Here is a 16,060-nt window from a genome sequence, read left to right on the forward strand (position 1 = left end):
TGTGAAAAATACAACCTGTTTACTGATTCACAACATGGGTTCCGCAAGAAACGGTCGACTACCTTAGCAGTCTACAAATACGTCAATGAAATTTTAGAAATTTTAGATAGAAAAGAATACGCACTTGGTATATTATTTGACATGACAAAAGCATATGAAAAAGTAAAATTTAACATACTTCTTGATAAATTATACGGTATCGGAGTGCGTGGTATAACACATAAATGGTTCCAATCTTATTTAAACAACAGAAAGCAATGCGTTGATATTGAGTATACGGACGAACACTCGAAAGAGATTAGCATAGTTAGATCTGACATCCAACCAGTGTTAGACTCAATCCCTCAAGGAAGTGTTCTAGGGTGCGTCCTTTTCATTATATATATAAATGATCTCCCAAAATCCTTTTCTGAAAACTGTGTCATGTTTGCCGACGATTTTTCGCTACTACTATCATGTAGAAATAATATACACCTCAATGACAAAATACATCATGTTGTAACAAACATTGTAAAATGGATGAATGATCACAACCTAGAAATAAATTTTACCAAAACAAAAATGATGCAATTTAGGCCCCACCAAAAAACCGAATTAGACTTCCATTTTTCCTTTGACGGCATTGAATTGGAATGCGTCCCCACTTTCTCACTCCTCGGCATCACTATTGACACCCATGTAAATTGGAAAGATCATGTACAAAAAATAAAAACCAAATATAGCCAATTCAATTATGCTCTAGGACAACTAAAAAGGACCACCGACCTACAGACTGCCTTATCGGCGTATTATGCGTTTGCTCATGCATGGCTTAGCTATGGCGTGATCCTATGGGGCAACAGTACTGACGCACCAGATTTATTCATCTTACAGAAAAAGTCCATCCGTATACTCTCAAACACGAAACACCCAGAAAGCTGCAAAGTATATTTTCAAAACCTTGGCATCCTGACCTTGCCTTGCATCTATATCTTAGAGTCGTGTAAATTTGTTAAAAATCACCCAGATAAGTTCATTAAAATCGGAGATGTACCACGTCGTTTTGAGTCCCGTTCTAAATGTAATTTAGTGCAAGTGTCGTCTAAACTAGCGATACATAAAAATGGACCATATCCTTCTTCGATAAGGATCTATAACAAATTACCGAACTGCATAAAATCTGAGCCTAACTACAATAAATTTATACGACTGTTAAAACATTTCCTTGTCGAAAAAGCCTTTTACACCGTCACGGAATATCTACAATATGATGACATCCAGGATATTTAAATCAATACTTATAACATAATACCGTCACCTCTCTAAATAATTATATATTATATTATAAACATTGAATGTAATTATGAACGAACTAAATGTAATTAAATTATTTATCAATTATTTATTAAGGCTAAATTGAATTGTATTCTTTACTAACTTAAAATTAACTTTAACTGAAATGACATTCGTTGTGTAGAAATATTAACTTTAAATCTAGTTTTAGATATATTGCAATACCCTCACAGGGTGTGTTGAAACTATTCACATGTATACTTATTAAGACCTTTGTAACACACATTGCAAAATAAATGAAATGAAATGAAATGAAATGAAACCTTAGAATGTCAGATAAAGCCTGGCATTCGCAGAGTCGAGACTCGTTCGTTTTCTGCTGCGATCATTGGCGACGCGTCGAATCGCATTCAAATGTATGAGAACTCGATTCAACTCGACTCGATTCGTCTTAGTGGCCAGGCTTCAAAGAACCATGTACCATAGACAGTTTTATTTCATGTTTGCACTCAAACTGCATTTTCGAAATGGTAGGTGGTCCACTAGATAACTAAGATGACTGAAAGTAGGTATTTATTGAATTTATAATTTTCTTTCAAAGTAAGTGCTTGGTCGTAGAAAAAGTATTGTATGCAACGGTGTTTAACTGAGTCAAAAAATGCTCGTGGCGTCTTTATTAACAATTTTCGGCTCCGCCTCAAATTGTTACCCACGCCACTCGCCTTTTTTGACCTCTTTTAACCACCAGTTGCATAAAATACTATAATTAAGCTCTTTCCACGGGCTCTAAATTTATTTTTGTAATGCTGAAAATTTAAAGGTAAAAGGAGTCAAAAGCTAGATATAGGAATCTATTAGCGAAGTAATCTTCTAGATTTTGACTGTTGTGGATTTCAGCAAAGTAACACCCAAGTCCATTGATTAGGCTAAAAGAAGATTATATGTTGGAGACTGGAAACTCCTGGAGCCCGTTTCTCGAAAGGTACAAGCCTTGTATTACAAGTGCGCGAACTGACAAATCGTATGGGTTGTCATGGAAACACACTTGTAATACAAGGCTTGTACCTTTCGAGAAACGGGCCCCTGGGCTCTTAATTCAAGGCATGAGCTACAATGTACCTATCATGTATATTTACATCGCAGGAGGATACGTCGAAGTATACAAATACGCCTTTTGTTCTAAGTAGAATTATATCGAGAAAAGAAATCACGAAAATTGTATTACTAATACAGTATTACAGATAAAAAAGTATCATGTAGGTATTCTTTTAGCTCTTTTTTATGTTGTGAAGGATACGGAGTTCTTCTACGCTACATATTCATGTGATCATTAATGCAAAGAATTCGCGTGTTGAGCCGCGTCAATACTTTATATTCGACATCGCTGCAAAGGCCGTAGCAGGATAAGGAAACAAAAAGTGCCCTTTATGATTAGGAGCTGGTTTTTAGGGTTCCGTAGTCAACTAGGAACCCTTATAGTTTCGCCATGTCTGTCTGTCCGTCCGTCCGTCCGTCCGTCCGTCCGTCCGTCCGTCCGCGGATAATCTCAGTAACCGTTAGCACTAGAAAGCTGAAATTTGGTACCAATATGTATATCAATCACGCCAACAAAGTGCAAAAATAAAAATGGAAAAAAATGTTTTATTAGGGTACCCCCCCTACATGTAAAGAGGGGGCTGATATTTTTTTCATTCCAACCCCAACGTGTGATATATTGTTGGATAGGTATTTAAAAATTAATAAGGGTTTACTAAGATCGTTTTTTGATAATATTTATATTTTCGGAAATAATCGCTCCTAAAGGAAAAAAAAGTGCGTCCCCCCCCTCTAACTCTTGAACCATAGGTTTAAAAAATATGAAAAAAATCACAAAAGTAGAACTTTATAAAGACTTTCTAGGAAAATTGTTTTGAACTTGATAGGTTCAGTAGTTTTTGAGAAAAACACGGAAAACTACGGAACCCTACACTGAGCGTGGCCCGACACGCTCTTGGCCGGTTTTTTTTCCTATAGTTACTTACACAGTAGTACGATTGTGCAAAGTTTTGTTGAAAAATACCCAGTGGTTCAGCCAGCAGAAGAAAAAAACCAAATTCATGAAATATGAGTTTTCTCTCAAATTATTTAACTTTATCATACAATTTTTTTTTTTTTTTTTCATTTTGGTTAACTAAATAGTACTTATAACCTGGAAGAAATTTGAGTCTCCAACTATAATATTTCTGCAAAAAGTACGTAAATCAACATTTCAATTTTTTTTTTAGTTTCTGAAAGAGCGACCACTCTAAGTGATACTTCTAAAAAAGCCTTATTTAATGATCTTACGTACTTTTTGCAGAAATATATAGTTGGAGACTCAATTTTCTTCCAGGTACTATTTAGTTAACCAAAATGAAAAAGATTGTATGATAGAGTTAAATACTTTTAGAGAAAAATCATAACTCATGAATTTGGTTTTTTTTTCTGCCGGCTGAACCACTGGAAATTTTTCAACAAAACTACACAATCGTACTACTAAGTGTAAGTAACTATAGAAAAAAAACCAGCTTCTAATCATTAAAGGGCATTTTTTCTTCCCTTATCCTGCTACGGCCTTTAAAGACGCAGTAGAAGGGTAAAAGGTTGCTCTTTACAGATTAAAATTTCAATAAATAAACAGGTTTAGAAATAAAAAATAGTGCGTTTAGTCCCTCCGCGCGGAAGAAGCGAAACTTCGTAATGTGGAAATGAAAGTAACCTTAAAAACCATTTTGTCCAGTGACTGTCGTGTTTTTGCGTTTAGTTACTTCCATATTTTTACTGTTTTAACTATGTTACATTGCTAATTGCTCATATTATTAAAATAGCAAACATAAACTCATCAAACACGAACAAGTTAAAGAGTTTCACTTCAAAAATTGGCATAATTTTTGGTATATTCCTCGCATTCATATCAGTCAATCTTTTTTTTTTAATTCGAGTTGGTAACACTGAGGCTCTTTTAACGCTGTCAGTTGGAAGTGTCAACTCTGAGCGTTAAACGTTTAACGCTATCAGTTTTAAGTCGCATTAGAAGTTTCGCTTCAATTATGACGTAGGCCGACAGACTAAATAAACAGGTTTAGAAATAATTATGTTGTAGGCTGCTAGACACCGGATTACACATATTTTTATCTTATCCAATCAATACCGAAAATAATTGTATAAAAACTTTTTAATTCTTTTGAATTGACCTTGCTGTCCCTTTTTGTTCATAGCGTGCTGAAATAGATGCCGCCTACTGTTTTCTTACAGAGGTCAGTACGAACCGTACCGATTAACCCTTAGTCAATGACGTACGACTTCTTGCCTACGCGTTTAATTCGTGTTGCCATTTACTTTAATTTTGAGTCGACAGAATTTTGTCATTAAAATAATATCTGAATCTACTACTTATTTACGAGTCTCGCCGCCGTAAATGGATGTAGCGACAACTAGAGCGAAATACGTGGTACTTGGCTTATTGTTTATGTATAGCTATTGCCGCTATTGGTACAGCCAGCATCAATCGAGCGGGTGAAATAATGCACCAAAAGTTTCCGACATCCTGAATAACATATTTAAAGTCACACACAGGTCGAACGCGATTAATTAACATTATTTTTACCTTTTTTCCCAACGTTTCGGCCGGGTTGTACTGGCCGTGGTGACCTGTGTGTGACTTTAAATATGTGTACAAAGCCCGAGAACTTAAAGTGTTATATCCTGAATAACTTCTTTAAATATAGATTTTTTTTTTTTTTTTTTTAATTTATTGAATAATAAACGAAAAATTACACATTCTTACACAAGACCCATCGTTGGCAAAACCTTGAAGAGGTTTGTGTGCCGATGGGGAGTTCAGTATATTACTTAACTATATCTATACCTAAGTTTTGAATACTAGTTAGGATTCTTAGTACATATAGCTTAAGTCGTTAGATTGTAACAAATGCATTTTAATACATTTTTTAATATTTTTTCCATTAAGATACTTAAGTCTTACGTCCTCTGGCATCTCATTCAGTATTTTTGGTAGAATATATGTATACAACCTAGTGCCGTATACGTTATTATATTTGGGTATACAATATTTGTTTTGTCTCTGCAAGGTTCTTAATTTTATACATCTATTTTTTACTTTTATATTATTGACATGATGATATTCTTCCGTTAGTACAGCTAGTTTAATTTTTTTTTGAATTGGGAGTATATTACAGTATTTGAACAATTGAGCATAGTCTGTTTCATATTTCTTTTTTACATGTCTAGGTACCAGTAACTTCAATAATCTTATTTGTAAGTTATATATTTTTTCTACATAGGTTTTATAGGTTCGACCGTAACTACTCAGAGCGTAACCGATCACAGAGTCAGCAAGGGCTAAGTATAGCATACGTAGTGTTTTGTATGGTAATTTGTACCTCAGGGTTGACATTTTACATAAAATTGCTCTTAGTTTATCGCACACATAATTAATATGTGGCCCCCAATTGAATCTGTGGTCGATTATAAGCCCCAGGTACATGTGTTCTGTGACCACTTCTATTTTTATACAATTACATGCTGTGGTATTAAGTTGGTGCAGACAGTTATGTTGGTGTGCAATCACATTAATATCATGAGTAGTTTTATTGTGAGCTGAACGAATATGCATTATTTTTGTTTTCTGCGCGTTAATTACTAAGCCCATATCATGTGCCCATTTGCACACAGTGTTGAAGTTAGATTGCATCGTGCGCTCGGCGACGGCTACGTCGCGGTCAGCTGTGATAATGCATGTGTCGTCCGCGAACTGGTAGACAGACCCCTCGGTTATTAGGTTACACATATCATTGACGTAAACTAAGTATTCAGTTGGGCCAATAATCGATCCCTGGGCGGTGCCTTTTACGCTTTTTGTTTCATTACTGTATGTGTTATTTATTTTTACTCGCGTATGTCTGTTTTTGTGATAAATCTGTAGAGGTACAGTTCGCGGTCAGAAATATGAAAGATTAATTATACAATATCTGGGCGACCGCTCGGTTCTATTTTTAACCCCCGACGCAAAAACGAAGGGGTGTTATAAGTTTGACGTGTCTGTTTTTGTGTATGTCTGTCTGTCTGTCTGTCTGTCTGTTTGTTTGTCTGTCTGTCTGTCTGTGTGTGTGTCTGTCTGTGGCATCGTAGCTCTCGAACGGATGAACCGATTTTGATTTAGTTTTTTTGTCTGAAAGCTGAGTTATATTACATTATTGTAGATAGAAAAAAAATAAAAACTTTATTTCTGGCTGGGATTCGAAACCCTGACACCCGCAATGTGCTTGCGAACATTAGACCGACCTCTTACGACTGAGCTACGCCTAGCCGATGCGCGGTCGGCGAAATTAACGACCTTATTTTGCGTTTACTAACGCGAAAGAAAAACGCATGAAAACTCGAAATTCGCGTTTTCCGGGATCTAAGGCAGGCAAGCTAGATCGATTTTTCACCCCCGAAAAAACCCCCACATAACAAATTTCAGCGAAATCGTTAGAGCGGTTTCCGGCGGTTCGTCGGTATATATATAAATAAATATACAAGAATTGCTCGTTTAAAGATATAAGATACACTCACATATTTTTGTTAAATAGTCACAAAATGGTAGTTACTTCAGAATAGTGTTCGTTTAGTTCGAAATCGTCTAACATTATGAAACCTTAAACGCATCGAGTAAGAATTCTTGCGTGACTTATACCCGTGTCCATACTTGATGCATTTACCCCTGCAAGTTTAAAGGTCCGGAAATAGAAGCCTACCGGCCAATTACAGAGGTCGATAGTAATTAACTCGTAGCCAATGACGTAAACTATTAAATCTTTATACCAGCTACCGGCTATACAAGTACACGTCTGAGGGCAATCCACGAGAATGTCGACATGCTTTTACCTTGTACGGCAGCTATTTCAATCAAATCCGTAAAGCTCGAGAAAATACTGCCAATTTGTTAACCAAGTCATGAAAAGTACCGCTTAACCCTTCTGTCTGAGAAGACACAACTTCCCTTTCTTAGCATCTTCAAAAGTATTAGAAGAATTGCAACTGGAATGCCCCTGCTACGGAGCTACGTCGTAGCACACGTAGTGTTTTAGTTTAATCACTACAAAGCTGTAAAGTACTTTCCACGACAAAGCAGACTAACTTGGCAGTGATTTGAATAGAACAAGCGTATATTGCCGGCGATCGGGGGATCGATTACTCATTGATACTAACTACTACTCACATCCGTCCGGATCAAACAGCTACAACAACGTTACAGATTGCAAAATCCGGACTTCTCTTTAAACGCTTTCGTAGCGCTACGCTCGTAGTGCCTGGCTACGAAAAATATAATAAGATGACGTTATAGGTAATTTCTGCCCACATTTACGTTTACATTTACATTTTTGTACATTTACGTGTGCCCTTATAATAATAAGGGGTTAATGTCAGAGCACACCGTTAGGCCGGCAACAGACAATCTTAAATTTCATAATCTTAAAAAATCATAATCTTACGAAATCAGATCGAGTGCACGGATTTCCATACAATTTCGCAACTGTCCACATCAAACAGTCTTATTTTTTAAGATTATGTTTTTTTTTTCAGATTGATCTGACAGATTGCGAATAATATGAATTTTAAGAATGTGTGTGGCAAGGCAGTCGATCTTATTTTATAAGATTATGATTTTTTAAGATTATGAAATTTAAGACTGTCTGTTCTGGCCTTAGACGTGCTTAGATAGGCACGTGCATTTGAATGTTGGAGCGAAGCACACACATACGCGTCACGCAAGCGGTGTGCCGTCTCCCATAAGGATCCCTATATTACAACGCGACATACACGTCTACCTACACGTAGCCGGTGTGCATCCATGTGTACAAGACTTTAGAGTTAAGAATAACAATAGGACAAGAGACGCTGAGCTATCGAGGGCAGACCAGATCATCAATTACAAATGAATTAAGGTAAGTGCTTCGTCATCATTAATATGTCACAGAAAACTTGGAAGAGGGCCAGTGAAAAGGTTTGAGGAATAACTTTCCAACATTTTTGCTCATTTTCCTTCCAGATATTACGATGTAAATACAGTCAGCGATTATAGAACCTGGGTCGACCATAGATCATTTAGATTCGTATTTAATTTTACGACATTTTTCTAATATGAAAGATTTACGGGTAGAAAAGAACGAATTAAGGTCAATGGAAAAAAGATCGGTATATTCAATTTACTCCTGGAAAAAGTCGGAGCTCTCGTATTTGTATTTACATACTCGTACGTAGCTCAGCTCAGGCACAGTCAGAAAGAAAGAGTGTCACTCCTCTGATCTACCGACCTCAACTAAAGTGGATGCATTGTGCACATTGACCTCCTGTGGACTATGTCACCTCAGTGAAATTGATACTTGACAATTCTGTGCCTATTTCTGGGTTGATAAGTAATCATTGTTACTCAGCGTCAATATTTCCTTGTTGAACAGGCAATGAACGCCGAAGTGTCACTGTCGGGAGACAATTGTCACATTGTTAAATAGGCCACAGATCGTGTCACAAAATCTGGCACGAATTGAATGACCAAAATTTTGATTGTTTGAGTGACATATGTATCGGTATATTCCGTCTACTGTCGTAACTGCCAAGCTAGCTATCACACACGTACATATTTCTATTCACTCATTCGTTCAATTCGTGCCAGCTCTTGTGAATTTACCTGTACTATAGTTCACACGGCATGGCGATGGCTTGCCGTGGTAGATGTTAAAGCGGACTGACACTACATCATGTCGCAAATCACAATTTGCTTTTACCATCCACAGGGCCGCGGTCTTACGGGCTTGAAGAACCTTGGAAACACATGCTACATGAACTCCATTATCCAGTGCCTCAACAACACCGCCATACTGTGTCATTACTTCTGCAACGGGCAGTACATGGAGCATGTCAACAGGTACTTGAACTAACTTTGACTGCCAAAGACGTCAACAAGCTTTCAACCCGATCAAACTTCGAGATCTTCTCATAGGAGAGACATAGCTGACGTAGCACTTCACTTTATATTTTAAACTGCGTTTTCACTTAGTGTTCTGAACACTGAACAGGTCCCGTAACCTAATAGAATAGACGTTTATTCGTGAACACAGGTAAGACAAAATACACATAATAACAACAAGACAGAAAGGAATGAAGTGCCACGAAATGGCCTCATCTCAGCGTGAATGGCATTTCTGCGACGCGAAACACCACCGAAACGCCGCAGAAATGTAGTCTGGCTCCGTCGCGCCAATACGCAAGAGCGATAGAGATAGATAGCTACGAAAGAGATATTATCCTGAGCGTTTGTGCTACGCACACAGTTCTGAGCGAGCCTTCGTTCGTTCGTGCGGAGATAAAAACACTTGACGTCCACATCTTTATCGATGCACGAGTTGCAACCCAACTGTACGCCGATTGCAACACCGATTAAGCGTTTTCATGCAAGTTGCTATCACATTACAGTCTGTCTATATTGGCCCTTAGCGTGGCCCGACTCTAGGTATCTTCATGTACATGAGATTGAAAGATCTAGACGCACTTTTTGCTTAAATATTGAGCCCCTATTGATCTCGGTTATGTTAAACATGGAGTACATATTTGTTTAATTTTGTATGGATGATAATTTATTTTGTACCAGGGCGCATGGAACGCGAGGAGCGATCGCAGAAGAATTGGCAGCAGTGGTACGAGCGCTGTGGTCTGGTCAGTACCGATACATCGCCACCATCGATTTAAGGGTAAGAAAATCTTTTGTATGTATTACCAAAAACGATTTTTTACAATGAGGTGAAATTATTGTTGTACCACTAGTAGGTACTAATTACCCGAGCAAGCGAAAGATTAAAAAGTAAATATACTAGCGAGTGGTGCGAAAAGTATCACAGTTATCTTGAGCGATGCAAAGGTTTCAACTCTTTCAAGGCACGAGTGTTAAACAAGTTTTGGCTTGCGAGTGAAACACAATTTTTCAACGTGAAGGAAATAATGACTGTAAAACATTTAAACAATTTACTCAATTTCGCTATCCCTCATAAGAAAATGTCTCAAAATTGGCTTCAGGCTACTTTGCCCCACGTAAAAAGCATGTATGAGGAACGTTATGAAAGTGCGTGAAGTGAAAGTGGTTTGTCGGTATCGTAGCAAATAGAAATCCGTAATTGCTGCCTACCCCTATGGGAATCAGGCGTGACTTTTTGCGAGCGTTTAACCATTTGATGTGGTGAAAATACTGTTTGACAAAATTCGACAAGTCCATGACGTTTTCAGAATGAAGTGGGCAAGCACCAGCGAGCGTTCCGGGGCTGCGAGCAGCAAGACTCCCACGAGTTCCTCACGATCCTCATGGATTGGCTCCATCTAGACTTACAGTTCTCCAGCAAACCTCAAATAAAGGTACAATAACCTTCTTGATCCTTTCTCTCAGAGCTGAGAAACGTTTTGTCGTTTTCTGTATGTCGCTAACTATGCACTTTCAACCTATCAGTAGGCACTTATATACGAGAGCGACTACCTTTTGTTCGTTTCTGTCGCCGATAGCGCTTCGCTTACTCGTTTTTGGTGAGACCAGTGACTTACGAGGCTCCATGCTATCTGAAATGAGTAATAGGGAAGTTGACTGTAGTTAAAATAAAATATTTTATACCATGCACGAAATAAAGCATCAGACAAATATAAGAAAAACTGGACAGAAGTTATTTTTAAATCTAATTTCTATTTAATAAGTCCGGCAGAAATATATAAAGTAACTGAGTTGACCGTGACGTCAGCGTCACTCAATTCGATTTCATATAAATTCCATATTAGCAAGTCGTTCAAATTCGCTTTGACAGTTCTTAAAAAGAAGCTGATTTGACTAGGAGGCAAGTAACCTATTCCTAAAACATTATACAACATTATACAATGAAAAAATCAACCTGGCTTTAATGTTCGGTTCTACCTCATTGTACTGATAAATAGCAAGTTGTCTTGGGTACTTTTTCTCCATCTCAAATATGTTTATTCAAAACATTAATACCAATAATTTATAATATTTTTTTCTTTTACAGGATAGTCTCCCACCCTCCGAAAAAGCGTGGCACGAGTTCACGAAATCCAAAGAGAGCTTCATCCTACGGCTATTCTACGGGCAGATCCGGTCCACGGTGAAGTGTACGGTGTGCGGCAAGCAGAGCGTCACGTACGAGTCCTTCTCCAACCTGAGTCTGGAGCTGCCGGCTAACGCTAACCGGTGTACGCTCAGTGTAAGTAACATTCAACAGCATTGTATATAATAATAAATAAATAATAAATATTATAGGACATTCTTACACAGATTGACTGAGGCCCACGGTAAGCTCAAGAAGGCTTGTGTTGTGGGTACTCAGACAACGATATATGTAATATATAAATATTTATATACATAGAAAACATCCATGACTCAGGAACAAATATCTGTGCTCATCACACAAATAAATGCCCTTACCGGGATTCGAACTCGGGACCACGGCGCAGCTGGCAGGGTCACTTCCGACTGCGCCAGACACATTGTATATAACCACAAAATTAAAATTTTGAAAAAAACCCCGACCGCGACATAGTAGACCGATTTTCATGAAACATGTCTAAGAACACTTTTTTTTTAACACATTGACTGAGGCCCACGGTAAGCTCAAGAAAGCCTGTGCTGTGGGTACTCAGACAACGATATATGTAATATATAAATACTTATATACATAGAAAACATCCATGACTCAGGAACAAATATCTGTGCTCATCACACAAATAAATGCCCTTACCGGGATTCGAACCCGGGACCGCGGCGTAGCAGGCAGGGTCAGTACCGACTGCGTCAGACCGGTCGTCGCTCCCGACTAACTCAGCTTTCAGACAAAAAAACTAAATCTAAATCGGTTCATCCATTCGGGAGCTACGATGCCACAGACAGACACACACACAGACAGACAGACAAACAGAGAGACAGATACGTCAAACTTATAACACCCCGTCGTTTTTGCGTCGGGGGTTAAACAGACATCGACGAGTGCGCATGAATGGTACTCTGTAAATAGTAGCGCGTTGATATCTTTTGTACAGTCGAGTGTAAATATGGGTGTACACATCTTACTCGAAAATATGTCCCATAGCATCTTAGTCCGGTGTAATAAGAGCGTAGTACCATATTTATGAGACGATTTTTTCGATACATGTTTTTGCACTTGACTGTACTACTTCATTTTTCATTACAGTTGACTACAGCGTTTCTATATCAATATTATAGCAGAGTTGAAAGCTAATAAAAATTGCGCAGGTACTGTTTGGTATACGAAATCTTCATTCAACCATTATAGTCGCCAAAAAAAGAAATATCGAAATGTTTTGCCATGCTATCTTAAGATTCACGACATCTTAGGCAAAAATCCTTGTCCAGTTGATAATACGTTTGTGATACGGGTAAGTCCATGGTCTGCGCTTTTTTTTGTATAGGTCTCCCTTCGGATAGGTCTCCCTCGAGAATAACTGCATCTCTGTTTAATACGATTACTTGAAATTGAAGCGCGCTTTAATCTAGAGGTTTGAATTTACGTTTACGCCTCCAAACATAAGTTTTTTTTCCTTCCAGGACTGCCTAAAACTATACCTAAACGGTGAAACCATCCCCGGCTGGAACTGCCCGGGCTGCAAGGAGAAGCGAGACGCGCTCAAGAAACTCGACATCTCGCGCCTGCCGCCCGTCCTCGTCATACACTTCAAGCGCTTCTACGTCGACCCCAAGGAATACATGGCCAATGCTTATAGAAAGAAACAGACCTATATAGACTTCCCACTTGAAGATTTAGATATGAGACAGTTCTCACTTAATTGTAGCCCGAATAATCAGATTTTTAATCTTTATGCGGTGTCTAATCATTACGGGTCTATGGAGGGCGGACACTACACGGCATATTGTAAGAGCAGCGTGTATGGCAAGTGAGTATCTTTACTTTAGGACCAGTTGCATCAACCACTGTTAACAGATACGACAACTAAAAAAAATTGAAATTAAAATTGGAACTGTTTATTTCTTTAAAAATTAATCAGTACATGCATATATCTTAGCCTAATCTATATTTATTCTAGATTGTTAACTTCAGGCAGCAGAAGTCTATGTAAAATACTATACAAAAAAATCCTATAAAAAAAAACATTCAGTCGAATTGAGAACCTCCTCCTTTTTTTGAATTCGGTTAAAAAATGATTGCTAACGCTAAACAGGAACAAAAAGTTTGGTGCAACCGAACATTTCCTTTAGAAATACAGACAAAGCCATTATAAATCGAAAAATGATTATGTCCAACGCGCTACACCTAACCGTAATTATATTTCCAAGCCACACCAATCTTCAAGGTCTCCAAGAAAATCCTAATATAGTCCAAATTCTGAGCGATGCGTATATAGCCTAAATATATTACATACAAAATTTGCTACAGAATTATCCTAATTGCATTTTAAATTGAGTTTAGTTTCATTTGTTCGGAAAATTTTAGCGACAAAATAATGCTACTTTATTTTTTCACATAAAAGTTAAAATTCCATTGAACCAAAATGGACATCTCATTGAACATTGGGCGGCAAGAGGATAGACATGGCCAAACATTAGTGTGCATTAATGTGCACCTTAGCTATATTTTGCAATCCTTGTGAAGCTGAAGAATACTCTGTATGTCAAGTAAACTCAACTCTAAGTATAAAACAATCCTATCTTTTCCAGATGGTACAAATACGACGACCACGTGGTGACAGAGATCTCCTCGAGCGAAGTGAAGTCGAGCGCCGCCTACATTCTGTTCTACACCTCCTGCAATATGCGCATGTCGTGATCGCGAGGCCGGAAGCGACCCAGCGAGGCCAGCGGTAGCTTTAGGCCTTAGGAAGTGTATTGGTGCCTAGGCCAAACCATGTTGAGGCGAGAATTTGTACATAAAGTCCACCGCAAGCTGTCAACATTTCCCGTAAAATACATACACGTCGTGATCGCGAGGCCGGAAACGACTCAGTGGGGACAGCGGTAGCTTTAGGCCTTAAAACTCGTTGTAGCTAGGCCGTTGAATTTGTACATAGAGTCCACCACAAGCTATCTATGCTTCCTTTAAAATGTGTATGTCATGATTGCGAGGCCGAAAACTACTCAGTGAGGCCATAGGCAGTTTTAGACCTTAGGAAGTGCATTGGTGGCTAGGCCAAGTGTTGATTATACATGTATTGGCCCTGCTGAGGCAGGAAATTGTACATAAAGTCCGGTGAAACCAGTGAGCCAGCGATAGCTTTAGGCCTTAGGAACTTCTCCGTAGCTAGGCGAGGTGTTTGAGACTATGTATTGGCTTTATTGAGGACAGGAATTTGTACATAAAGTCCGGTGAAACCTACCTTTACACTTTCTGAAACATGTGGATGTCGTGATCGCGAGGCCGGAAGGGGCCTAGCGAGGCTAGCGGTAGCTTTAGACCTTAAAAACTCGTTGTGGTTAGGCCAAGTGTTGAATTTGTACATAAAGTCCTACGAAACATACCTTTACACTTCCTGTAATATTCACATGTCGTGATCGCGAGGCCGAAAGCGACCCAGTGAGCCCAGTGGTAGCTTTAGGCCTTGGGAACTTATCAATGGGTAGGCCAAGTGTTTGAGACTATATGTTGGCTATATTGAGGCAGGATTCATAGATAAACTCCAGTGCAGCCTACATTCTCTGCTACACCTACAATTCGTGATAGCGAGGGCGAAAGCAGCCCAATAAGGCCGGAGATTGGGGTTCGACCTAGTAGAGAAACTGGGCCTAGTATGTTTCTGAGTGAATGCGTTTTAGTTAATTTACTCTGTCTTCTCTTTGGCGGTGACCAAAAACCACTTAAAGAGGCCGAATGTAAAATTTTAACCTTTGGGATCTTCGCCTAAACGGGAAACTAAGCCAAGTACCGTTCATCACATGAGCAATGCTAATGCAAAACGAAAGGCGGAGGGTAGCTTAACCCCTCGTATGCGGCCTGTCAATTTTGACCTTGACATTAAATTTAAAGCAATAGATTAAAATTCCCACGCACGGATCCGTGTCTAAGCATACGAGGGGTTAAGGCTTTAGGATCTATACGGGGACTAGACCAAGCGGTTGAAATGAAATATTGGTTAAGAATGCGCATTGGACATAACCTATCAAGAAAACATTTGTAAATAAATTTGTATAATGAAATTCAGTGCTTGCTTATACTCTTGTGCGCTCCTGATCGCGAGGCCGATAGACAAAGTTCGGAGGCCGAAGGTAACTTTAGGCCTCAGAATCGGTTGATAGAGGCCATGTTCCTGAGACTATCTGTAGACTAATAAGGAACTGTGGAGTGGTGGTAAAACGCGTCACGCATTTCCACCAAAAAACTTTTTTAGAAGTTTTGACTTCTTGGCCACTGCTGGAATTTTATGAGTCTTTGTATGAACCGAATTACCTGGCCTAGTATCAGTTGCCGGATCCCGATGTAGGTAGAAATTTATGGACATTTTATACTTGTAATTGTTGTGATTATTATTACGTGCTGAAGTTATAAATAGTTTATAATCCAAACTTAAATTGTTTATTACCTGTTAATTTGTAATTAAATAATTGTTTAGTGTGTTGAATGATATTCGTTTGAAGAATATGGTGTTCGTTTTGGTCCTAAACTCAATAGTTGATTTTGAATATCTCCAGTTTTGTTAGCCCTACCTATACTTGATTACGCGTAGTATTTAAAATAAAAGTGAGTAGAAAAAC

At 38.5% G+C, this 16,060-nt stretch overlaps 1 protein-coding gene across 5 annotated transcripts in view; it reads left to right on the top strand.

The window, feature by feature from the left end:
- LOC125232322 (ubiquitin carboxyl-terminal hydrolase 8-like) overlaps nucleotides 1-15,487 on the top strand; it is an 82,714-nt gene extending 67,227 nt beyond the window's left edge. For all 5 annotated transcript variants that reach the window (XM_048137951.1, XM_048137958.1, XM_048137968.1 and 2 more), the window contains 6 exons: nucleotides 9,090-9,220; nucleotides 9,944-10,043; nucleotides 10,573-10,698; nucleotides 11,352-11,546; nucleotides 12,905-13,251; nucleotides 14,033-15,487. In XM_048137951.1, coding sequence (XP_047993908.1) covers nucleotides 9,090-9,220; nucleotides 9,944-10,043; nucleotides 10,573-10,698; nucleotides 11,352-11,546; nucleotides 12,905-13,251; nucleotides 14,033-14,141 — 1,008 coding nt within the window. In that variant the 3' untranslated portion in view covers nucleotides 14,142-15,487. The remainder of the gene's footprint in view (nucleotides 1-9,089; nucleotides 9,221-9,943; nucleotides 10,044-10,572; nucleotides 10,699-11,351; nucleotides 11,547-12,904; nucleotides 13,252-14,032) is intronic.
- The last annotated feature ends 573 nt before the right edge of the window (nucleotides 15,488-16,060 follow it).

This window comes from Leguminivora glycinivorella, chromosome 1, assembly GCF_023078275.1.
Source record: "Leguminivora glycinivorella isolate SPB_JAAS2020 chromosome 1, LegGlyc_1.1, whole genome shotgun sequence".
NCBI classification, from domain to species: Eukaryota; Metazoa; Arthropoda; class Insecta; order Lepidoptera; family Tortricidae; genus Leguminivora; species Leguminivora glycinivorella.